Source organism: Notechis scutatus, chromosome 1, assembly GCF_049901735.1.
Source record: "Notechis scutatus isolate UNSWTSFEM ecotype Mainland chromosome 1, rNotScu1.2, whole genome shotgun sequence".
Classification (NCBI taxonomy): Eukaryota; Metazoa; Chordata; class Lepidosauria; order Squamata; family Elapidae; genus Notechis; species Notechis scutatus.
This window is the reverse complement of record NC_142009.1, coordinates 230,968,392-230,993,233: the sequence shown is the minus strand read 5'-3', so window position 1 is coordinate 230,993,233 and position 24,842 is coordinate 230,968,392. Positions and strand designations below refer to the sequence as shown.

At 39.2% G+C, this 24,842-nt stretch overlaps 2 protein-coding genes and 2 long non-coding RNA genes across 6 annotated transcripts; 2 read left to right on the top strand and 2 right to left on the bottom strand.

The window, feature by feature from the left end:
- Nucleotides 1-285: 285 nt before the first annotated feature.
- Nucleotides 286-14,829, bottom strand: TMEM109 (transmembrane protein 109). 2 transcript variants are annotated; one of them, XM_026682557.2, is made up of 4 exons: nt 14,012-14,829; nt 12,324-12,592; nt 10,324-10,426; nt 286-1,632 (listed from the first exon to the last, which is right to left on the bottom strand). In XM_026682557.2, the coding sequence occupies exons 2-4, from the start codon at nt 12,558-12,560 to the stop codon at nt 1,250-1,252; spliced, it is 723 nt and encodes a 240-aa protein (XP_026538342.1). In that variant the 5' UTR covers nt 12,561-12,592; nt 14,012-14,829; the 3' UTR covers nt 286-1,249. The 2 variants fall into 2 exon arrangements, with proteins under 2 accessions (XP_026538342.1, XP_026538346.1); XM_026682561.2 differs by lacking the exon at nt 14,012-14,829 and adding an exon at nt 13,554-13,924.
- Nucleotides 13,750-13,974, top strand: LOC148133259 (uncharacterized). Its single transcript, XR_015746614.1, has 2 exons — nt 13,750-13,835; nt 13,914-13,974. It is a non-coding gene; the product is annotated as an uncharacterized LOC148133259 (long non-coding RNA).
- A 200-nt stretch (nt 14,830-15,029) lies between the features above and the next one.
- Nucleotides 15,030-23,385, top strand: LOC113429590 (pre-mRNA-processing factor 19). 2 transcript variants are annotated; one of them, XM_026692091.2, is made up of 16 exons: nt 15,030-15,290; nt 16,852-17,001; nt 17,822-17,898; nt 18,220-18,361; nt 18,464-18,537; nt 18,618-18,680; nt 18,886-18,927; nt 19,077-19,151; nt 19,588-19,663; nt 19,915-20,024; nt 20,647-20,802; nt 20,927-20,996; nt 21,143-21,228; nt 21,899-22,069; nt 22,668-22,773; nt 22,945-23,385. In XM_026692091.2, the coding sequence occupies exons 1-16, from the start codon at nt 15,272-15,274 to the stop codon at nt 23,040-23,042; spliced, it is 1,515 nt and encodes a 504-aa protein (XP_026547876.2). In that variant the 5' UTR covers nt 15,030-15,271; the 3' UTR covers nt 23,043-23,385. The 2 variants fall into 2 exon arrangements, with proteins under 2 accessions (XP_026547876.2, XP_087806709.1); XM_087950583.1 differs by lacking the exon at nt 15,030-15,290 and adding an exon at nt 15,436-15,478.
- On the bottom strand, nt 20,710-23,026 carry LOC148133258 (uncharacterized). Its single transcript, XR_015746613.1, has 2 exons — nt 22,914-23,026; nt 20,710-20,831 (listed from the first exon to the last, which is right to left on the bottom strand). It is a non-coding gene; the product is annotated as an uncharacterized LOC148133258 (long non-coding RNA).
- Nucleotides 23,386-24,842: the final 1,457 nt, after the last annotated feature.

The window sequence follows — 24,842 nt, the reverse complement described above, 5'->3', positions numbered from 1 at the left end:
CTGTACAGACAACCCATAAACATTTAATCTGCATTACACAATGGTGCAGGCTTAGTGAAAAGTTACACACCAGTACAGAAAATCTTTGGAGAGCTTCTTAAAAATAAACTTCCTTGAATATTTTATAGAATGAGCCTGCAAAAACAACCAGCCTGCGTGTGCAGGTACGCTCAGCATTAATTGTTGAAAAAAAATGTTGCTTTGTCAAGTCAAACCAGAAACCACTGTCTTCCCCCACCATCAGAAGTTCACTTCAAGATTCTGCAGGAAAAAGACACCAACACGGCTTGTATATAGTGTATTCACAACCCTTTTGCATCCAGCTTACATACGTGTATATTTCCTCCTTTTAGAACCTAAAAAAGCAGCCAAGGACAATGGGATGTGATTAGATAGATAGCCTTTATTTGGAAAACAGTAACAAACTATTCAATTAATCTAAAATTGGAGCTTTAAAAATATGTAGTGTAAACCACAGGCCCATTCTTCAATAGGCAAACAAGTCAAGCCTGAATTTATGGTTTTGCTTACTTGCAGTATACAGTAAATTCAGTCTGTATACTGTGCAAGGCTTGTGTATATTCCCTTGTGTTTTGTCTATTCTGGATCAGCAGGTGAACACCACTTGTCAGAACCACCTTAAATTACCTCACACACAGCACTGGCATGCATAAGAAAATGATGTAAACCTGCTTTTAAAAGGCATCTTTGGCTCGCATTAAAACATCTTCAACACACACAATGTTCTGATTGCTGTGAGGAGCACCACAAACATAGTAGTCATCCTTAACTTTCACAGAGGCATTGAGTTTTATAAATATGAGCATGATAGTGTAGAATAATCATATCCAAGGACCCATTCTCATATCCCCAGTCATGAAATTCTGTTTTTTATTTTCTTTTAAGGAATAAGCATTTTTCATTATCAGGCCCGTTGTCTTTAAAGAAGCCAACAGCTGCCGCAAAAAACAGAGTGGGAAAAACGGGGCCTAAAAAGGGGGATGAAAACAACGAAACAAAAGTAGGGAAAGAGCTTTTCTAAATGTTACTACCATCTGAGAAGCTATAGTATGTCAGGTGCAATCATTTTTTTAGGGAGGACTTCTGTCCTAAATAGAGGTGGGCGAAATGATACCATCCAGGAACATGTACAGACTGAAAAAGAAGTAACATAGGTGATAAAGAGAGAGAGAAATGTAGTTGCTTCTTGGACAAGATGGGTAAATGTGGAAAGCCCCCCGCCTGAAATTTATTCTTCATCCAGGTATCTGGGAGACCGCTTCTGCCGCCGTTGCAGTTCCTCCACTAGGCGCTCCAAGTTGTGCACTTTAGCCTCCAGCCGTGCATCAGAGCGATAGGATCCACTCAACCAACCCAGCAAAACATAGAAAGTTAGCAAGGCCAATAGAAGTAAAATCTGTACTGAATGGTCAGGCACAGTAAACACAATAAATGCAAAGCAGCCTCCAAAGAGAACCAGCTTGAGGCCCCACATGATGCGGCTTAAGATAATGAACAACAGGCTGAACAGCAGCCAGAGCACCCAATAGCTAATCAGGGCAGCCAGGCTCCAGAGCAGCAATGCCTGAACCTGCTCAGGGCTCAGCTTCAGAAACTGTGTTAATCCATCTCCTGAAACACAAAAGAAAAAAAAAAGCAATATAATCAGTCCAATGTATCACTATAACAGCCTTCCCCACATGGTACCCCAGGTGAATTAAGTCAAATTTTCAACTAGGATAAGTCTACATCTACGGTAGTTTAGGAGGAAGTGTTACCACATACAGGAAAGAAACTCACTAGCTACTTACAAAGAACAACTACACTCAACGTGTTAAGTATTATTACAGCTCAAACAAACTCCTCCTTTTTTACCTCATGGTGTAACTCATTAATTCCTTTTCAAAAAATTTTTTATTTCAATCTGCATATGCACAATACATTAATAGCGTGGCATCAATATATCATACATTTTAGTATAGGCAGAGTTAATAATACCAATCATATCTCTCAATGCATATATTTCACATTAATTCATAATCCTTCAATGCTTATTTTCAACCTTTCAAAACTCTCTCCAAATGCCTACCACCATATCAGTTAAACATACCTAGTAATTCCATTATTCAATTTTCTCCCTGCTTTTATTTTATTTTTTAAAATAAAAAATTATCATGTGGCAAGCAGTGTGGTTCCAGGTTTCACATCTCAATACAAACATGACCATAGTTACCTGTTCATTATATTTGTTTAGTTTCATATTGCATCATCCTTATTGTTAAATATTAACCTTATCTTATCCAATTCCAATTCATGTTATATTAATACATTCTCATATCTTATTTTACAATGTTATCTAAAATTCTCATCTCATTTCTGTTGTCATTTCTCATATTACTTTTTTCTGTCACATTTGTCATTTTATCAATCCTTATCTGTAAATATAATTGTCCCCTCTGGTTAACAATTTGAACTAACTACCTTCATTCTACCTTCATATCAACCTCCTTATCTAGTATATAACACAAATATATATATTTTTCTCAGATTCCACATTATATTTTCTCAAACACCTTACGAATCATCTATACATTACAAAATACTGTACTATTTTCAATATATTCTTATACGAGGGCTATTCACAAAATAGATTACGTTTTCGTCTGTAGCAAGAAGGGGCAGAGCTAGCGCGGCCATCTTTGGTCTGTGCGTCCGCTGCTCAGTCTGCATCTAGTCGTGCTAGTGGGAGGTTCGTATCGTTGCCCGTTATTTCACAGCAAACATTTGAAATGTGTGCTGCAATTGAAAATCGTGCGAGTTGTGAGGTGCGATCAGTGATAAGGTTTTTGTTGGCAAAAAACCATAAACCGATTGAAATTTTTCGGCAACTGTGTGAAGTGTACGGGGACAACATCATCACTGAAGGTGGAGTGCGCCAATGGTGCATTAAGTTTAAAAATGGCCGAACTAAAGTTCATGATGAACAGCGGAGTGGACGTCCGAGCATTGTGACTGATGAACTGGTCACGAAAGTCGACGACAAGATTCGTGAAAACCGCCGTTTCACAGTAACGGAACTTTCACTTAGTTTTCCACAAATTTCACGCAGTTTGTTGCATGAAATTGTTATACAAAAGCTAGGCTACCACAAATTTTGTGCAAGATGGGTGCCAAAAATCCTGACAGAAAACCACAAGAGCCAGCATATGGCCGCATCAGTGACATTTCTGTACTCTTACGACAAAGATGGAGATTCATTTCTTGATCGAATCATAACTGGAGACGAGACTTGGGTCAAACATGTGAGCAGTGAGACCAAATTGCAGTCTATGCAGTGGGGGCACAAAAATTCCCCCCAAAAACCAAGAAAATGTTTGCAAACGTTCTCTGCAAGGAAGATTATGGCGACTGTTTTTTTTGGGATAGGCAAGGTGTGCTTCTTATAGATTTTCTGGAACATGGTGCAACAATAAACTCTGTGAGGTATTGTGAAACGTTGCAAAAACTAAGAAAAGCAATTCAGAACAAGCGTAGAGGAAAGTTAAGCTCAAAAATTTTGTTTTTGCATGACAATGCCCGACCACACACAGCAAATCGCACTCAAGAAGTCCTGAATGCTTTCAAGTGGGAGATTTTTCCTCATCCGCCCTACAGCCCCGATCTTGCACCAAGCAACTACCACTTGTTTCTGAGGATGAAGACCTGGCTTGGAACATAGCGCTTTGACGACGACGTGGAACTGCGGGCGGGCATGACTGACTGGCTCAAATCTCAGGCGGCTGAATTTTATGACAATGGAATTACAAAGCTTGTTCACCACTATGATAAGTGCCTCAATTTGTTCGGTGAATATGTTGAAAAGTAGTATTTAAGTGTCACTTTCAAGTGTATATAATACATTTTTTTTCCTACACTTTGTTTTTTTTCTATCGCAAAACGTAATCTATTTTGTGGATAGCCCTCGTACATCACAACATATTACCTTGCGGAATCTCTTTCCTTATCCTATTTTTTTCACCCATTATCTCTCACTCTTTGGACAATGTACTTTCTTTTCATCCTTGTTTGTTTCCTATTCCTCTTTGTTTTCTGGTCCTTTCTCTTAATTCCCTTTTTTCCCATTCTTATTCCCCTCCATTTCTCATTCCAGTTATTAAACTTTTCTCTCTCCCTCTTTTGATATTTCTTTTGCCCTTCCTTTTTCTGCTTTTTCCCTCTCCCTTTATCCGTTTTCCGAACCATTCTCCCTTTTATCATCCCATCAGACCACAAATTTTTAATTCTAATTCCTTTTCCCCCCGCTTAAATAATTGTTGTTTGTTTTGTCCTTCAATGTTGGCTTTTTCTTTATAGAACTCCTCCCGCTCTGGTTTATTTTGTTCTTGTGTATGCTGAGTCACCATTGCTAATTTCTGTAGTACATAAATGCACATTTCAAGTTTAATTTTTATCATGTCCCTTATATCTTGCAAATCCAATCTTGACTCTTGTAAGTCCAATCTTATATCAACAAATAGTTTCCCCATTATATCTTCTCCTTTTTCCTTTTCTTTCCTCTTCCTTAATAGTTACAATCCTCTTCTTTAATAGATATATTCAATCCCAGAGTCCAGTATATTATTTCAGCCAATATCTTTTGAATTTATTTTCAACAATCCATACTCTTGAGTTTTTGGTCGGATGGTTCTATAACAATAATAAAGTTTATTTTATTTTCTTTTAAGTTCCAAAATCCAAATTCTTGAGAAGACCAGACACTTTTAAAAACGTACTGACATTTTCCTGTACCATCAGGTGGCGCTCTCGAGGCTTTTTACCTTTAACTTTCTCTATTGAATATAATACTTTTATTAAGTTCGCTAATTTCAATCATTAGCTATTATTTCTTTTCTTTTCAACACACTCAATTTCAGCATTGAATTATGCCTTTAAGTGCCCATAATTCAATAGTTATCCAGTTTAATTTCTAAACCTTTGTTGTGTTAAAGTATTTTCCTTTAACTTTTCTCCTCCAAATTAATCCAATCCAAGTTTTATAAGATCCAATTTCTTTCTCACTTTCTCTGGTTGCTGCTTCCACACACTTCAATCCAAGATAGCCCTTTATTTTAATACCGGGGTACCTCAAAAGTGATGTCCTTTGTCTGGTTCACACTCTGCTCGCTACTTCTCTGCTCCAGCACAAAACTTAGTTTCCCGGAGTGTTGTCTTCGTGGTGGCCATTTTAGGACCACCACTGCAGCTTGCCTTTGGGAGGGATTTTCCTGTCAGGGAGGGGAGTTGCGACTCCCCTCGACCCTCCAGGCAATTTCCCCCTTCTTCACCACCCCACCAGGGTGGTTCTGGTCCTGATCGGGACCCTCCAACAAGTGAGCTCGGGCAAAACTGTGCATGATTGTGGATTGCGCTCCGACTCCGACAAGGAGCAAACCGGAAGTCCCAGTGTAGCTCATACACAGAGCAGCAGGTGGGCACTTTGGCATGTTTTATGGCCATAAATCTTTGTTTGTCTATTAAGCTTTGGGCTCCTCCTCTGGTTCATTGAGAACAAGGAAGGTGGGGCATCTTTTTGCTCTCCTCTCAGCACTGACAGAAACACTCAAGGAAATTTCAATCAATGGAATGATTAACCTCATGTTTGAACAAGTCTTAAGATTTATATGAGTTCATTTTTGAAATGTGTAAGGACTAGGGAACTACCACATATCTGGGTGGCATACAGTAAAAATAATCATACAATATATTTTTAAACACTGATAGACGACCACTGAAAGGCAATCAAACATACAAGACCAACCTCTTACTCTAACCAAAAGCCTGGAAAAAAGAGTCATGTTTTCAGAACTCTTTGGAACATGGGCATGGTGGGAGCCAGATAACTCTTAGGTGGGTGGGTGGAAACAGTGCAGGAACAGACAACATACACTTCCTAGGTCTTATCAGATGACACTGCTTTGTGGATGGGATCTTCAGCATGGCAACTCTGTCCAATCATACAGGCTGGGCAGAAGTCACCAAAGGCAGATGGTCTTTTGATAACAAGACTCTATGCCACGGAGGGTTTACAGGTAATAACCAGAACCTTGAAATGTATCCTGAAGCCTACTGACAATCAGTACAACTCAAGGAGGAAAGCTGTTACACAGATTTATAAGTTATGCCCATAATTGCTTATGCCGCCACATTCTAAACCTGCTGCAACTTCAAATAGTTTCTAAGAGCAGCCCCATATAGAATACATTGTGGTAGTTCATATGTGAGGTAACCAAATTGTGGGCTCTGAAGTGTCTCCTGGTCCAAGTAAGGTCACAATTGGCACACAAGATGGAATTGTTGAAAGGCCTTCTTAGCCATAATTTCTACTTGCTCAACAAACACAATATTGAGCAGGAGCCCCACAAGACCCCCCAACTTGCATACCAGTCCCAAAAGAAAAAGTGTAATCCCATATAGATTAAAAACAAAACATCCCCTGCCCTGGGAGAAGGTGTTCCAAAAGGGCCACAGTAACTCAGTCTCATCAGGGTTGAGGTTAAGCCTACAATAGCAGTATTGTTCTGGGTTTTACAGCACATATTTGCATGGGAGATAAGATTAAGCTAGTGTTAAGATTAGAGTTCCAGTCATCAAGGACTATAGTTAAAAATTAAAGGCACAGTAAGTACTACACCATACCAGTTCATGGTTGGAATCTCCTCCATTTAGAGATCAAGACTTTCCTTGTTTTTGCCTATATATTTCAATCTTTAATCTCTTCACAAATGTTGTAAGATTATTTTTTGTATCTTCTACCAGCTGTTAAGTTTGTTCTGAGATACAGTAATGTCTTTATTAGCTTTGGCATCTTGTCAGTTTTATTATTTTGACACTGGTTTCTTCTGTTTTCCATCTTTGGCAGCTTCTTTTCACATTTACCCCAGCAACTTACTTGATTTCATTCCACAGCTTCTCTAGTTCCCTATCAGTGAAAATCCAGGACATCAAAGAGATTCCTGGGATTCTTGAAAATGATGAGCTTATGTTCAAGAACATATCATAGAAACCAGTTGGCTTTGTTCTTCCATTTTATTTACTTGAATTTTAAGCACGAGCAGTTCACAATCTGTTTCAGTCATTCTCTGGCCATATCTTTGCTGTTATAACTGAACTCTTTCACCTTTTTGACTCAAAAATATAATCAATTCAATTTCTTTGTACTGTGTAGCATGTTGAATAACATCTGACCTGAGAAGCCATCTTCCAGGACTATATTATCAATCACTTTGTATTGTCTAGCCATGTGATTTTCTTGTTAAAAAAAATACAGGAGTGATTTACTATTGCCTTCTCCTGCATACTGTAATATGAAATGATGCCTTTGTTGTTGTCCTAAAGTTTCCATCTGTCATCCACATTCCAATATAGGTGTCTGCTTATTTTTATCTACTTATTTATTTAGAGGCTGCTCAATTCCCAGCTGTAAGTTCAGGGCAGCCCCTAGATAGCACAACCATCTTGTGAAAGTTCAATCCTATCTAAGACCAAGACTAATTGACCTGTGTTAAGAATGACAGTGAGTCTGTTCCACTTCATTCAGTCCCAACCTTCAGACCCTCATTCAGGATTTTGATATTATCTCTTGGGTAGCGAGCATGATCACTATGTCTTGGGTGACCTGCCTGGAAGAAAATATTCCTGGTACATTCCAGTAATTTTTAGTCATCCCTGCCAGAAACATCCTGTCACTGCCACAAAGGAGCTACATAATAGGACTATGACAATTACACCTACCCATAAAAATGCTAACCCTGACCCTTATATTAACACTGACATTACATTATAATCTTAAACCTTAAATATTCCAAACTTTAAGTTCACTATAATTCCAATGCAAATATATACTGTAAACCGAGTTTCTAAAAATAACTTCAACTCTAATCTAAATCTAAGACATTAAAACAGTGCTCTCAGACACTTACTTTAGTGCTAATTTTAACCACTAAAAAGCAGAGACATCATCCTGCCAACAAAAGTGTGTATAGTCAAGGCCATGGTTTTTCCAGTTGCAATGTATGCAGGGATGGGCTTCAAAAATTTTAGCAACCTGTTCTCTGCCCAGGTGCTGTGTGGGCATAGCCATGTGGGCATGACCTAGTCAGCCTCCTGTACCACGGTGTGGGGGGGAGCGGTGTGGGCTCTGGAGGCTTTTCTTGAGCCTCCAGGAGGGCAAAAAATGGCCTCCCTGGAGTCCGGAGGTCCTCTGGAGGCTGGAAACCGGCCCGTTTCTGGCCTTCTGGAACTTCCAGAAATTTTTCGCTCTCCCTGGGCTCTGGAGGCTTTCATCAGGAGGGCAAAAAAGGCTTCCCCGGGCTTTGGAGGCTCTCCGGAGGCTGGAAACGGGGCTGTTTCCGGCATTCCAGAGCCTCCGGGAGGCCCATTTTTTGCCCTCTCTGAGCCTCTGTGCGGGCCCTGTACTTACCAGAGATCCAAAACGTATTGCATGGGGACTCCTGGGAGGGGCAGGGTGGGCGGGGCCAGGCAGGGGTGGGATTTGCCAGTGCGCTTAACCAGCCATAAAATTAGCTACCGGTTTGCCCGAACCAGGGAGAACCGGTAGCAGCCCACCCCTGAATGTATGACTATGAAAGTTGGACCATAAGAATTGAGGCCTTTGAACTATGGTGCTGAAGAAGACTCCTACAAGTCCCTTGGACTGCAAAGCTATCAAACCGGTTAGTCCTAGAGGAGATCAACCCTGACTACTCTTTACAAGGCCAGATCCTGAAGATGAAACTCAAATACTTTGGCCACCTAATGAGAAGGAAGGACTCACCGGAGAAGAGCCTAATGCTGGGAACAATTGACGGCAATAGAAGAAGGGGACAACAGAGAATGAAGTGGCTGGATGGAGTCACTGAAGCAGTCGGCCTGAGCTTAAATGAACTCCAGGGGATGGTAGAGGACAGGAATGTTGTCCATGGGGTTGCAATGGGTCGGACACAACTTCGCTACTACAACAACAACAACTTAAACCAAAAGGCCTAATGAACCCAAAGTCTAATTTGACCTAAATCCAATAGTGTACAAGTATACTATAAACCTAATCCCATAACAAAACTTCAACTGTAACATAAAACTAAGGTTTCCTATTACACGAGAACAGGAAGCCAATGTTTGTTTTTAATTTCAGACTCTGTCTTGTTATGGGACAACTAATCACAGATCTTAACTATGATGTACTGTAATGTTAAACAAATCAGGGATGAAGATTCCTGGGCACACTTTATTATTCCTGTAGTGAGAACAAGCCAAGATGCATCAAATATATTAGCAATCATGCTCGTTTATAATAATCCAAAACTCCAGCTTTTTTGAGATATACAAATGTCAGCTTTAATTTCTGGACAACTGTTTATGTAATAGACCTGTTCACATTTAAATGTATTCTTAGATACATTATATATCAGTTCAGGAAAGACATAAGACTCATCCTGAGCACCCTGTATTTGGAAACTGACTCCGCCGAAACCCAGTGGACCTTTCATATTGGAAAAAGCCCCCCTCCAACTCGGGACAAAGTGCATTTATGGATGAGGGCAAAAAGACACCAATGTAGCATTCTCAACAATATTGATCAGCAATATATCTTCCAAAAGAAAAGCATTAATGATGTCAGTAAGGAAGCCTATAGGGAGGAGGAAAAAAGGCTTTTCCTTCTCCCAGTTTAGCAGAAAGTTATAAAAAAATTGGCAGCCAAGCGAGCAGCAAGGGATTTACCAATGGTATGCTAGGCCATCCCAAAAGCTCCCAAAAGAGGATTGGGAATACTTAGCAGCAAACTTAAATGTCTCAACTTGTGTTTCTCTCAAAAAAACGACCCAGGATTGAACTGTTAAAGAAAGGGCTATCAGGAAGATGATGAAGCTCATGAAGAAAAACTTTCACCTTGTCACTATGAAAACCACATAAGTATTTTCTGATCACCAGGAGTTCCATTTTACTTCTTTGAAGGAACTAGTGAGATAACTTCCTGAATGAATATGAACAATATTCATGCTGTATTACTAATCTAAGGTTTAAAAAAAACACCAGACTGGCCTTTGCTGCAAAAAAGCAGACCATTCCTCCATGCTGATTCCTATTCAGTAGTGATCCAGTTTAGGCACACATTTAATATAGCAATCCTTCTTTTGCTTACTTGGAAGACAATCCCACAACATTTGAAAGGGAGACTAAAGTAAGAATAGGACTATGTCCCATATCCTGTTAGATTGCAACATGCTTAACCTCTTCTGTTAACTTCCATCTTTTTTTCCTCATTAGGCCAATAACCTGGTCACTTACCAGCCAATCCAAAGGATGTAAGAAACTGCCCTGTAATTCGAGCCACAACACAGAAGGCTGAAGAGATTCCAGAGGAAACTATCCAAAGCATGGCAGACATATTCTGCAAGGAAAGCAAATACACACAGAATTTTTCGACAGCACTAAACATTCTATAAATATGTGTCAATTTACCATAAAGGGGATGGTCTTTCACCTGAGCCACATAGCAAATGATAGGGCTGCAGCTCCCTCCAGTGCTTAAATGAGTTAGGATTAAATCGAACTGTGATAATAAGGTACAGATTTAACAGATGACTAAAACTGTAAACCAAATTGAAAGCATAAAAGTACATGTGCTCTGAATGGCAAAAAGAATTAGGAATCATATGCAAAACTAAGGGCCTGCTTGACTGATATAGTATCAGATTTGAAAGATACCAGTGACTAAAAATATCAGAGCCATTGGAGAATGAAATAGAGATAGGCTGAATTCCAATGGAAACCTTTCCAGGATGAGACTTCCATCCTGGCCAGCATACTTTAAAAAGATATAAACTGCTTTTACAAAGTTATTGGCATGGCAATGCTTTCACCACCAGTCTCATCCTCCCACCATCTGTATGCATTGAAAGTGTCTGTGAAAGATGAATGATCACCAGTACAAACTTTTATACTCAAAGGATTCTGCAAAACTGAGATCTTGTTCCCACAGAACTCCCTCTGCATTGGGTTTTCCCCTGTAAATTCCCCTGTAAACTCATTCTCAACAAGGGGGGGGGGGGTCAAAGAAGCCAGGAAATTTTTGTGATACTATTCTAAAGTTATGGGGAAATCTTTTCATGTAATTTGCACAAAATACAGTCACCAGCTATGGCATTACTTCTGAACTTTGGAATAGCTTACACTGAATTGGGAACATACTTTGGCATAATCAGGAGTCTGATGTTTGAAAACTTAGCTGCGAATCTGTTCTTTTAAAAAAACAGAAGATTTAGACTTGACATTCAGAAAATGGTTTATATCTGAAATGCGTAGGAATTTGTAATTGTCATTCATGTGATGAAACAAATCAATTTATATTTTCTTTCCATCCATTAGTTTGTCATTATAATATATTACACCGAATAAGCTGTTTAGAATCCCTTTGAATAGAGAAGAAACCATTTCTGAAATCTTCCCAAGAAAACTGCAGGGACTTTTCCAGGCAGGCTCCAGGGATCAAGACTGACTCAAACACACACACACACACACAGAGAGAGAGATTAAAATATTTCCAGGAATAACATGGAGAGTAATTTTTCTTCCACATCTAGGGTACACTTGCACTTTCAAAATGTGTCCTAAAGAATGGATGGGCAATTGTGGGGCAAATATGAGGGAAAAGACTCAAGGAAAAGATTTGATGGTGGGTGGGAGAGAGAAAAGAATTGCAGGAGGAGGAGAATCTGATTGCACAAATAAGATTAATTTATAAACTAACTTATATTAAATCTTATTATGGTTATGTTAACTCTTTGCAAATATAATATTGAATGGAATATTATTTGCAAGCTATTACATAGCATCACTTTGGGGGGAGGGGAGGAGAACATCAAGAATTTTCATAGATTGCAATCAGCTAACCAAAACTGCAATACAAGACATTTCCTAGGTCCTTTTGTGTATTTGTATAAAGAAAAGCTGGACTGTTTTGAGCCAAGAATCCTACTTAAAAAACAAACATGGGATGCAAATCAATCCTGAATAGTGCTCAGAAGATAATATATTGGAATACTTCTTCCTACCATATGAAAAACTGAAAAGACTGGAAAATCAACTTGAAGGTTATGGATGTCTTATATACTAGCTATTGGTAGACAAAGTTTTTGTTTAACAGCATGATTGAGTGCTCTTTCTCTAGATAATTCCCTGGAAAACTATGTGATTATATATTTTCCCAAATTGTGTCACTCAATTCATTTAGTATGTGACTTATTTTCCACACATATATAAAAATAAGGATAGCATTGCTGTCATACCTCATTCAACATCAGAAAGTTCTCTTTACCAACCAAATTCTCCAGTGTCTTCCTTACAGAACGAGTCACTTCAGATAAAAAGTCACGTTCCACACGCTTCTTTTCCCAAGATGAACTTTGGTAGTGTTGGGCATGGGCGAAACAGGTGTTCATGAGAGACAGCAATACAATGATGCCCAAAGATGAGGCAAGCATCACCTTGTGGCAATTGCATAAGTTAAGTTTCTTTCCAACCATCTTTTCAGTGTTTGTCTTCACACCCAGTCTTTCTGCAAGTATGATAAAGAGCAGATTCATTAAGATAAAGTATATATTTTTAACTGTTCAAAGCCTTTATTGTCATTGTACATCATGTATACAACAAAATTGGTTTAGCCTCTACTGGTGCAGTCCATACATGAATACAAGAATATTTCTCTCCATGGGACAAACCTGTCTTCCTTTGGATGTTAAACAACTATGGTACTTCTATTTTCCTTGACACACTGGCCATCCTAGTGGCACGCTAAAAATCAGTCATGACTGAAGAATATGGGATTCCCTTCCTGTGCTTGCCTGGAATTAGCTGCATTCTTATCAATAAATCACAAGCAATATAGAATATCAGTAATTATTTGCATCTCTCTCTCTCTCTCCCTCCCTCCCTCCCTCCCTCAGTTAATACTGACACCTTCAACTGTGCTCAATAAGCCACTAAGCTGCAATCATTTTGCTTAGGTGTCATAACACTAGAGAGCTGCCAAGCTGCAACTGTTTATGCTCATTGGAAATTTCAGATGATTTTAAACATTAGTTCCACAGAGTGCTTTACAGCCAGTATGTGTTACTATGAACAATGTAGATTATTACTTATTGCTTAGAGAAGATGAAATTGCATAGCCAGTGATAAATGCAAATGCTGATTGTATTATCATTTTCTACTGCTCCACAATTATGGCATCTCCCCAGCAAACCTCCCCCTCCCCCGATTTTTATTAGAAAAAAAAGAGGAGTCAAAGGATGTGAAATTGTTGGCATTCACAATCAAGTCCACGGTTCAGACTGTACTCAGAAGCACTCCACACTGCAACCAATGTTCCCTTACACAAACTGCTGCTTTGCTTCAAAGCCTCAGTAAGTCAGAATTTCCAGATTCATCCAGAAAACCAACCAGATCTCATACGTCTGAAGTCTGCTTTGGAAAAGCTTACAACTCTACAACTAGATTTTACCTATTCTAGGCAAACTTACCGAATATAGATTTATTTTAAAAACTCTACTCCAGATAAAGAGGCAGTTACAAGCCAAATTCATCTTCTATGCACTCTTGGTGTCTCTGTCTCATATAGCCTGTTTCCAGAAACGTAAGAACAAACATAACCAAACTCAGGACCTGTGTGTAAAATCCACGCCGTTTTCCACCGCCACATTTTTTCCCAGAAAGTTGAACAAGATCCGATTCTTTTTCTAAATTCATTTCTCGGCTCAATCACAACCTACGGGAAAGCCACACATTTTCCCGCAAGAACCTTCGTGAGCTGTAGAAGGTGATTCCCTCCACATCTCTTTGTTCTGAAAGCGAAAAGCTGCTTCTCCTTCCAAAAACTTCAGGTGAGCTGCATCTAAGGAAGATCCCGTGCGAGAGGGAAAGGCGAGACGAGCCGCAACTTCGGGACGCCGCTGAGGAGAAAAGTTGGGTGGATACTTACTTTGTCCAGAGCTTAAAGAAAAGGACTGGAATGGCAGCTCCAGCTGTATGGACAATTTCTCTCTCTCTCTCTCTCTCCCTCGGGGGAAATTCAAAAATAGCCCCAGTCTCCAAGTCCAGCTACTTTCTGGGAAATGCAGTCCGGGCAGTGTCGGAAGGCGCTTTAAATCCTAGTCCGGAGCATGCTCAGAATTGTATTCCAGTAGTTATTTATTTTGGAAGATATAATACACGCAATCTCTTTTAAATTTACCTGCGGGAGCGCTCCTCCTACGGAGTGCTTTCCTTTCAGAAATAAGAGCTGCGCCTTCCCTGTCGTTATGGAAAACTTGTGAAAACTTGCCCGAAGGGCGGATAGCGAGAAAGTGGCCGGAGATTGATAGGTTTTGATTATTGTATCTGGTACACGATGGTTCTTTTTATTATTTGCATTTGATTTGCGATGATTATGGGTATTGCATAGTGCATGGTACCGCAATGAGTGAAGTGACGTAAGGCATTTGTAGTAAATGAAAAAGAGCAACGGAAAAATAAAGTATCTGCGCACCCTACGCACTCACAACTTTGGAATGCTTCCAAATGTTTCTAAGGCAGCGATGAAAGTTGAAAATGGTCAGCCTCCGAAGTGCTGTTGTCGCCTAACTATTGATCTATTTATGGCCATTTCTGCCTCCGAATTGGGAATACTATGGGCGTTTATGGTCTATCACCAACAATCCTCCTCAAACACAGCGACGGGCCATAATTCCAAGTCTTTCGAAGTCATCTAATGTTCATATGAAAAGTAATTTGATTACTTTTGCTATTTTTCAAGGCTGACTAGATACATTACATAGGTGCAGTTCGTTTTTTGTATTCTCCGTTGTCTCCTGATCCCGGAGGTTGGCAACTCGCTGAATAAATCTACTTTTTAATTACTACAGTATATTTCGAGACCCGCGTTATGCCCAGCAAGTGCATGACGGGAATGGTAGTTTTTTTTTTTCCAGGGTCCTCCGGATCCGGAAGTAGATTGTGTTCGCCAACGGGGCGTGAGCAAGTGAAGAGATTCCGCTTCCGGCCTCTTGCTGGGAGTTTGCGCGCGTTTCGTGGCCTGTGGCGTGGTGGCGTTTAAAAAAAAAAAAAAAAAAAGGCTGAAGCGGACTACCGATAGCCGAACCTTCCTTCTCCTCCTCGGCCTTCGTGGCCCCGAAGCCGCCTCAAGGATTAAACCGAGGGATTATACCATTACAGTAGCCCTAGGGGGCTTATCCTGCGCGCCATGTCCCTCATATGCTCCAGTGAGTGACCCGCTTTCTCCTCGGCTCTCGTTCTTCCCGCACAGCTGCGGCCTCGCATGGAGGGAGAAGGCTCGAGAAGAGGGGCTCCCCTTTTAACAGCCGCAGCTGTTTGGCGGTTAACTGTGCCAGTTTCCAATATTGAGAGGTCTGAGGGGTTGTAATGTTTCCAGTCAACTGCAGGCAGCTCGGTAGGGGCTGAGAGGTGGTCAGAGGAGAAAAAAAGCCCTTCTCTCTCTCTTTTCCCTCTCCAGAAGGCAGAACATGGATTCAACAGTCCGTTAAAACGTTAGAGGGGGGGGACCCTTCTTCACAATTTGGTACCTGGTCACTGAACAGTTACTAGAGGAAGATAGTTTATACGGCTCGATTGTACATCTTGGGGAGCTTTTTTTAGTTGATCAGATTTTTTTTTATAAATAACGGGATGTGCTAGAAGCAGAAACTGAGTTTGGTTATAATGAACTGTGCAACTGCCTAATCCATATAGAAGTGGAAGAAGCTGTCAAGGCATCTGCTCAGTGCAGGAATTTTATATTCATCACATTTTTGAACCACTCATCTCCCACACAGAGAATGCAAATTAATCATCAATTCAAAATTACAATCCCGCCGAGCTCTAGTTAGTATACATCCAGTAAAGAGGAGCCAGTGCCTCTCTTAAGTAATTAGTTCAGGTGTTCATCTGCTCAGCTAGGATCTGCCTTTCTGCCGCTTCTTTGTCCTGCATTTTGGAATGATAGGCATCAGTTCTTGACCTGTATTAAACCATTTCAAATACTTGAAAAATATCTTATTCCATTCATTCATTTATCCCCCAATCTAAACATATCCAGTTCCTTCAGTGTCTCCTAAGCATTTCTGGTTCTCTGATTTCCTTGTTGTCCTTCTCTCTATCCATGTCATTTACTTTGAATTTTTTGTTTTTGGGGTCTACAAACAGACAATATTTTAGAGCTACCTGAATCAGAATGTAATGACCTAATTTGAAATTACCATCAAAACAGTCTTGCATTCAGTTTTTGGCAACTACATGATTTTTCCTTGCTCATACCTGTATTTAGCTTATGATTAACAGATCTTTTTCACAAATACTGCTGTCAACTAGGTATCCCACATTCTATAACTTTTTTCCCCCAATAAAGACATTTACATTTGTCGCTATCACATTTCATCTATTTTATTTTTATTTTTTTCTCTATCTTGTTAAATAGAACATTTTTAAATTTTCCTTCCAGTTATGTTCTTAGTTTGTTGGATTACACTTATAATTGTATAAAATGCAAATTACAATATGGGCCTTGAGAAATGCCTGTGAATCTGATTTGCATAAATAACATTTCTGACTACTGGTTGTTTAAAGATATTATTAAATCAACATTTTGTTTATCTTCTTTTGGGACTTCATATTCTAACTGAATATTACTTGTTTGCAACCATTTTGTGAAGGTCCGTATTGTGGGGGGTCCTGCTGTTATTCCTATTTATCTTTAAAGACAGTTTAACTTGATTTACAGAAGAAGTTTGTTTTAGTGATTTTTTTTCTACACCTTTTTTCTTGCAGTTTCTAATGAGGTACCAGAACATCCTTGTCTGTCTCCAGTCTCAAACCATGTTTATGAACGAAGACTAATTGAAAAATATATTGCAGAGAATGGGACGGATCCAGTGAATAACCAGCCACTGTCTGAGGAACAGCTGCTAGATATCAAAGGTAAGGATGATCAGGAGAATTAGTTTATTGAATACAGAATACCTAACCTGACTGGAAGTCAATCTTGTAGGGAAGTCTTGAAAATATTTGTTAATTTATAGTGAGATATAAAATTATTCCAAAATATCAAGGCCGAGTATAAGGAAAGGATTGTTGAACATATCCATTTAGAACAATTTCAAAAAAGTGCTACATGTATAAATCATATTTATTAAATTATATGCTGCCCATCCCCTAACTAAAGTCTTGACTATATCCAGCATTTCAATCAGAAATCCCACCTATGTTTCTGTTTGCATTTTCTCAGTTTTTACTTTGTACTTTGTCCATTGTTTCCATGTTGCTTTTTCTGTCTGATTTGTTTGAACATTTGTCTCCAACTTCAATTATATCAAAGTGTGTGGTCAGATTTTTTATAAAACGTGTCTCTTCTACAACTTTTTCCAGCTTCTTGGGTTTCAAAATCGCAAGGCATGATTTTGTTTTTCTAGTGCTATCCATAGTCTTCAATTCTACCTTCAGCTGGATCACACTGAAAACCCACCCGCAAAAATAGGCAAAATTAAACAATACAGTAAAATTAAAACTGACAAAACTGTCCTAGCCATGGTTTAAAGCAGGGCTGTCAAACTTGCGGCCTGTTGGCCAGATGAGTCACGCAATGGCCATGCCCACACCCAGTTTAACGAAGGAAAAAAGTTGTAATACATCACGTGACACCACGGTGATGACATGAGTTTGACACTCCTGGTTTAAAAACTTGTGAGGGTAACTATTGGGGGTTGGCTAGAATTAATGCTTGTATATGTTTCATTCACAGTTGCCCACCCAATTCGGCCTAAGCCTCCTTCTGCTACCAGTATTCCAGCTATCCTGAAGGCACTACAAGATGAATGGGTATATACATATGTATATATACATATTAACACAGTAATCCAGAATTCTTATTTTATTGTAAGTTCTGCCACTCATGTAACATCAACAATCAGATTTTGTGCTCGTAGAACAAGGGAGTCGTAAAAATCAGTACGCTGATTTCAGATGTCATGAAAGCTGTCCATTTTCATTTTATTTTTCCTGTTGACAAGAGTGGGAAAAGCAAGGCAGAAATTAATGGACTGCATATGATGTCATGCTATGTGTTCAGAGTTATTCACTAAGCCAGCATGTCCAGATATCGTCACCTACAATATTAATGTACTGAATTACTTCCTTCAGGATGCTGTCATGCTACACAGTTTCACTTTGCGCCAGCAGCTTCAGACTACACGCCAGGAACTTTCTCATGCACTCTACCAACATGATGCTGCCTGCCGTGTCATTGCTCGTCTCACCAAAGAGGTGACTGCTGCAAGAGAAGGTACAGCACAGAATTTATATTTTTATTTTTTTAATGGTGTGCAAGAAGAGACCCCATTATGCCAAGTGTGTTAAACATGCCAAATCATCTCCTTCTTCACAGCTTTGGCAACTCTGAAACCCCAGGCTGGCCTCATTATTCCCCAAGCTATACCCTCTTCACAACCAAATCCTATGGTATGTTTCACATAATTACATTATTTTCTTCACACTGTATCTTTCTCTCAACTAAAATGATTTGTTTGTTCCTTTTCCAGGGTGCTGGTGAACCAATGGATCTAGGAGAGTTGGCAGGAATGACCCCAGAAATTATCCAGAAAGTAAGAAATGTTTTGAGTTCAGAACTACAGATAAACAGTTATAATAGATTGGCCTGAGCTGTTAAATATAGAAATTACTGTGGCATTTCTGTAGTAGGGATGTGCAAAAACATGTGCTTTGAATCACTTTGAGTATGTAATATAATTTCAGGCACTATCATGGCATAGTTTTTTCTAGTTTTTCTAATGTTTTTCTGCCTTGCAGCTTCAAGACAAAGCCACAGTGCTGACCACAGAGCGCAAAAAGGCAAGTGCCCCTTTTTATTAAATGGGTGTGGAATTGGGTGATTCTGGGATGTGCATAGAAATTCTCTTAGCAGCAGAACCAAGAGATCTGATTGCTTGTCTTAGATAGTTTGTGTTCTTAGTGGATGAATTTTGTTTTCTTTTTTGCAGAGGGGGAAGACTGTGCCAGAGGAACTGGTGAAACCAGAAGAACTTAATAGATACCGGCAGGTGGCTTCACATGTGGTAAATATATGATCAATTGAGAAAGTTATCTTAAGAGTTCTGAAGATTCTTAAACTTCTTTAACAATGCTGGTGAATTTCCTCATTGCTGCCTGATGGGAGCACATATAAATTAATGATAGTTCTCTGTATTTTACATTTCTTGAGCTCTGGAATGTCTGAGAGATTATATACTCTTGGGTCTTTCGAAAATACAGAATTTCTTGTATGTGCATGCTTCCTTTGTATCCCCAGTTTACCAGTACATTTTTATCTTTACCACCAAATATCCAACAACAATCAAAATATGGACAACGCACACACCAACATACCCCCACACCTCACATATATACAGAGACACCCACCTTTTGTAAAAGTTTCCTCATGTTGCTTGGTGGTCAGTGAATAAAATGAGAAGGCTTATAATGCTAATTGCAATACTTTGTGTTTTTAAACAGGGATTGCACAGTGCCAGTATTCCTGGCATCCTTGCTCTTGATCTGTGTCCTTCTGACAGCAACAAGATCCTCACAGGTACGTTTAGATATCTGTTTTCTTTTCCCCCCCAAATTCTATTTTTTGCTCTAAGTGTATTTTGGAAAGGACAGTAGATTACATGCCACATTTTACATTGTTGAAATCAAGTTTCCATGAAGCTGCAGTCGTAATGTTACTGTAATATTACGCCATTAATACATACTTTAAGTCAACCACTGAAGAATGCTTTCTGTTAATAAATTCTGTTGTTGAGCTGCTCTGGTTTCTGGTTTTTGCCTTGTTTGCAGGTGGGGCTGATAAAAATGTTGTTGTCTTTGACAAGAGTTCAGAACAGATCCTGGCCACCCTGAAAGGTCACACAAAGAAGGTCACCAGCGTAGTGTTCCATCCATCTCAGGTAAAAGTTCTTGATTTTCTGCAGTCTTTCTGTGAGATAATCTCTTATGAGGTTTTTATGGTGGTTTGACATTGAAATGAGACACAGGGAACTGTCTCTGAGAAAAATGCCAACCCTGAGAGAACTCAGGTAGCAGTATTTATTGAGAAAAAACACAGCAAAATATACAGTATGCATATTCAGAAAACAATGACCTCAACAGGAGATTACTTCACCAGCATGAGAACACACAATCTTGGAAAGTCCCAGATGTTACCTTGCTAGGGTGAGATCATACAGCCACGGAAAGTCTCATGGGAAAGTTTGGAAAGTCCCATGAGAAAGCACAACTGTGTATCTTGTACCTTGAACTTTCACCCATTTTCCTATTCCTTCTAAACTGGCAGAATCAAAACAGAATGAGGCACTCTGAGCAAAGATACTCCTACCCCCACCAAGAATGCCCACATCTTCCTAGACTTACTGCTAGTATTCAAAGGCCTTACAGAAAATGATAAAATGATTAATAAAATATATTACCACAGTTTTCTCATACATTTGTTGAAGGAATCAGGCTTACCAGGTTTACATGTAGTCTTACAGAATTGGTATTTAAGGAGTTGGATTTCTTTTTGCCCTCCAGGAACTGGTGTTCTCAGCATCTCCAGATGCTACTATCCGGATTTGGTCAGTGTCTGGCACTTCCTGTGTGCAGGTTGTACGAGCCCATGAAAGTGCTGTCACAGGGCTGAGTCTTCATGCAACTGGCGATTATCTTTTGAGCTCTTCTGATGACCAGGTGAGAGTGAATCCAGAGTATCTTTTAGGCTAGATTTAAAAGAAAAACAAGAATTCAATATAATAAAGTCATGATCTTCTGAAGCCAACTATTTATATGCAACCTCAATATTTACTTTTTATAGTATTGGGCTTTCTCTGACATCCAGACTGGCCGTGTTCTCACCAAAGTCACAGACGAAACTTCTGGCTGTGGTATGGATTTTGCATTTAGAATCTAAATTGAGTATGCTGTGAGACATGCTTGAATGAGTGTGGTCTCAATGTATTGGACATGGGGGAGGGGAGAAGCTGGTTGGAGCTTCCTCACTTATGCGGTGATCCAAAATTCTTTCCTGCAGCTCTCACCTGTGCTCAGTTCCATCCTGATGGGCTTATTTTTGGAACAGGAACAATGGACTCCCAGATTAAAATCTGGGACTTAAAGGTGAGAATTAGCTTCTAATATGACAGTGTTGGAATGTTTTACTTTGCAAGCCTGATTATTAAGGATTTGCTGACATTGTATTCTTACCTTCTTAGAGGTTTTGCACGAGAAATGGAATATTTAGTACATCAGTATCTTAACTAGAGCTAGATCGTTACTGATTTAGTTAGTTGGTTAATGCTTTTGTGAATAAGTAGATATGGTTGTTGTTATATACCAGTATTTGGAAGGTTTTTATGCTAATCTTGAAGAGCATGGAACTCTCCTTGGCTTCTTCTTGGTTGGAGGAGAAGACTTAAGGTGTCAAATAATTGAAAGATATGTGCAACAATTATATTTATATTTTTATTGGTTTTTTTAAAGGTATCTAAATGGTTATGTAAAGTATTCTAGGAAAACATTAGTAACTATAATGAAATCTAAAGGCTCATTTCATTCTCTTTCAAACAGTTTTTTAGTCTCGTGAAATCTGATCTGTCTGAAATATCTATCCTCCTAGGTTTTGCTGTCAATGTTAACTTGAGCTCAAAACATTATACAGGAATATTATGGAATGGAGAATGAACATTCACGTCTCTGTTCATGGTGAAGGCAGAGAAGAGACATGAGTTGCATTTCTTTGGAGGATACAACATCACTCTAATATCCACTAATTACTTGCTTTCCTCAGGAACGGACTAATGTCGCAAACTTCCCTGGACACTCTGGTCCCATTACTAGCATCGCCTTCTCTGAGAATGGCTACTACTTGGCCACTGCTGCTGATGATTCCTCAGTCAAACTCTGGGATCTCCGCAAGCTGAAGAATTTCAAGACGCTGCAGCTGGATAATAACTTTGAGGTTTGCCTAGTTGTATTTTGTTTGTCAGTTCAGTATTTCAGAATCCTCTTTATTTTAATATACCACTTCCGACAGATTCCAGCTAGCTCCTTTTAAAGCTGTGGAATCTCTTCCTTGGAATGGGACAAAACCTGTTGCCTCTATGTGAAAGCTTGGTTTCTTTTGAATCGTGTGCATCCTGAAACTACAGTGGGCTTACATTATAGTACAATACAAAAACTGTCCAAACTGTAACAAATAGTCAATAGTTCCCATATAATTACTGGCTAGGTTCAGTCATGACGTAGACTAACATTTATTCCAGGAAGGATCTGCAGAAGAGCAGTATTTCCTGAACATCAATAGGGAAGGCGCACCATTCCTGACATTGGGAAGGCAAACTATTTCAGAATGTAGGATTAATAACAGAGACAGTTATTTCAAGGATCCCTTATCCTCTAAAGTGGCAATTTATGGCACGTTCTCTTTACTTGTTTGAATTGGCTGGGTAGATTTAATCAACGTAGATTGTCTCGGAAATGTCCTGGAATCTAGATCGTATGAATATAATCATGCTTTCCTTCTAGAAACCTATTTTCTGTGCCTTTCCCTTTTTTAGGTGAAGTCCCTCATCTTTGATCAGAGTGGTACCTATCTGGCCCTGGGTGGTACTGATGTCCAAGTATTCATCTGTAAACAATGGACAGAAGTTCTTCATTTCACAGGTATGTGATTGTTGGCCTTTGTATCACTCTCCGCAGGTGCCGTACAATATTTGTCCTTTGAATTGATGGCTAGCATCAGTACTTTGGTTCTTTCTGCTGCCTTCTGTTTCTTTGAATGATAATCATAGAGTGAAAAATACCTTGTCTGACTGTCCTTTCTTTTTTCTGCAGAGCACAGTGGGCTGACAACAGGAGTAGCCTTCGGGCACCATGCTAAGTTCCTCGCTTCCACAGGCATGGACAGAAGCCTGAAATTCTACAGCCTGTAACTTGTTTCTAGGATGCAAAGCCGCTGGATCCTATTCCTTGCTGTAATGAAAAACTATGGGGTAAACATGGGGTGTTGGACTGATGGAACATCGTGTACATTATAGCTGTTGATGTCAGTTTTCTGTAGCATGGAAAGTTGCTCTCAGTTTTAAATATATTTGTTTTCCTCTCTGTGTTTGTTTCTTAGATAAATTTGTAACTGTAAGAATACTTAGTCAGAACCGATCCACTGCTGACTCTCTAGTAGGGATAGTGGCAGAGATGAGGATGAAGAAAGGGAGGGGGAGATGTGCAGATTTTTGTATGCTGCTCTCTAGTTTCATTAAAAAAACTATTCAACTATAACAGTATGTTTTTTGGGTGGTATCTTACATTTCAAACATTTGAATTTTGAACTATATTTTTCAGCCTGCGATTTGGCTGTATGTCTTACGAATGTTTATGCATCAGAAGGTATCGCAGTTCAGCAATTTTGATGATGAGTTCCTTAAAGATAGTATTCAATTTATAGGCACATTCTGAAGGCAGTATATTCATTAAAATGGAATGTTTAGAATACAACCTCAAATAGGGAGCATGCATACTTCTTTGAGATGTGAAATCTGGTACTTGTTTGATTAGAATAGACAGTAGTATGCTATGTAGGCCAGGATCTGATTTGCACAAAGCACCTTTCTGTGTCTAGATACCAGTGTGGTTTGATTAGCCTTTTTCTCTGGACCTCTTATTTCCAAATAACCTTCATTTCATTTTCATTTGGTTTCATTTCATTTTTCCTAAATATATAAATGTGTACATTTAATTCTGTATAAACATTGTTTTAAGCATCACTTGGTTATATTGGGTTAAAACAAGGGCCATAAAGGAGTTAATCATTTTTTAATCTAACATTTGAGATGAATCCATTCTGTGTGATTAATTTATGGATCTTTGTGTTAGGCAAGAAGATTGAAATAACTCAGCAAACTGGTCAAATTAATCTTGGGAAGTGTGTTATATTACCACAAGACCAGCACTCTGTTTTCTTCAAGCAAAAATTCAAAAATGTCCTGGGAACTTGCATATAGGAACTGTCACAGAACATTAAAACATCTAGTACATTTTAGATATCAATATCAGAGATAGCCATATTTGTCTGTAAGTTTGTCATTACATTTATTCAGAAAAACTAGCTAGAAATTTTTTTACAACTTCTTCATTGAAAATATGGAACTGCAAGGGTTTCACTTTTACCTATATCATATTTTCAGTTCTGAACTGGAAGACCCCCTAAAAAAGTTTTCACAACTCTCAGAAGTTGTTAGTTAGCTTGCCTCTTATATTCCTGGTGCAAGTAAGCAAAAGAGGTTAAGCATGTCTCGGTGTAACAGTATCAGGGGGCACAGTCCTATTCTCACTTTAGTTCCCCTTTCAAATTTTGTGGGATTGTCTTCCAAGTAAGGAAGGATTGCAATATTAAATCTCTGCCTAAACTGTATCGCTACTGGTTTTCCTTTAGATATGGCTGGTCACTTAATGGCTGTTCAAAGTTACAACAGACCTCTGCTCCCTCTCCAAGCTACTTATAAACCCATTTCAAAGTTATGGCTGCTGCAATGCCCCCGTGGTCATTCACCCTGATGACCGACTGCAGGGACAAAAGTAATGTCATTTTCACTATGCTCGCAAATCTTTCTGCGTGCACCAAAATGGCAAATGTGAGGATGCCACAAACCCAGGGACAAACACCTTAGTTTTCCTGCCTGTGCAAACTACATTAAGGCAGCAAAATGGAGTGGTTTCCCTTTGTCCATGTAGTA

Bases quoted from the DNA above. Each gene is read 5' to 3' on its own strand.
- TMEM109 (XM_026682557.2), bottom strand. From the start codon at position 12,560: ATGGTTGGAAAGAAACTTAACTTATGCAATTGCCACAAGGTGATGCTT. The intron at 10,427-12,323 runs GTATGACAGCAA...CTTTCCTTGCAG, and splicing joins ACTTTCTGATGTTGAATGAG to AATATGTCTGCCATGCTTTG. The intron at 1,633-10,323 runs GTAAGTGACCAG...TTTGTGTTTCAG, and splicing joins TACATCCTTTGGATTGGCTG to GAGATGGATTAACACAGTTT.
- LOC113429590 (XM_087950583.1), top strand. From the start codon at position 15,451: ATGTTTCCAGTCAACTGCAGGCAGCTCG. The intron at 20,025-20,646 runs GTAAAAGTTCTT...TTTGCCCTCCAG, and splicing joins TAGTGTTCCATCCATCTCAG to GAACTGGTGTTCTCAGCATC. The intron at 21,229-21,898 runs GTGAGAATTAGC...TGCTTTCCTCAG, and splicing joins TTAAAATCTGGGACTTAAAG to GAACGGACTAATGTCGCAAA.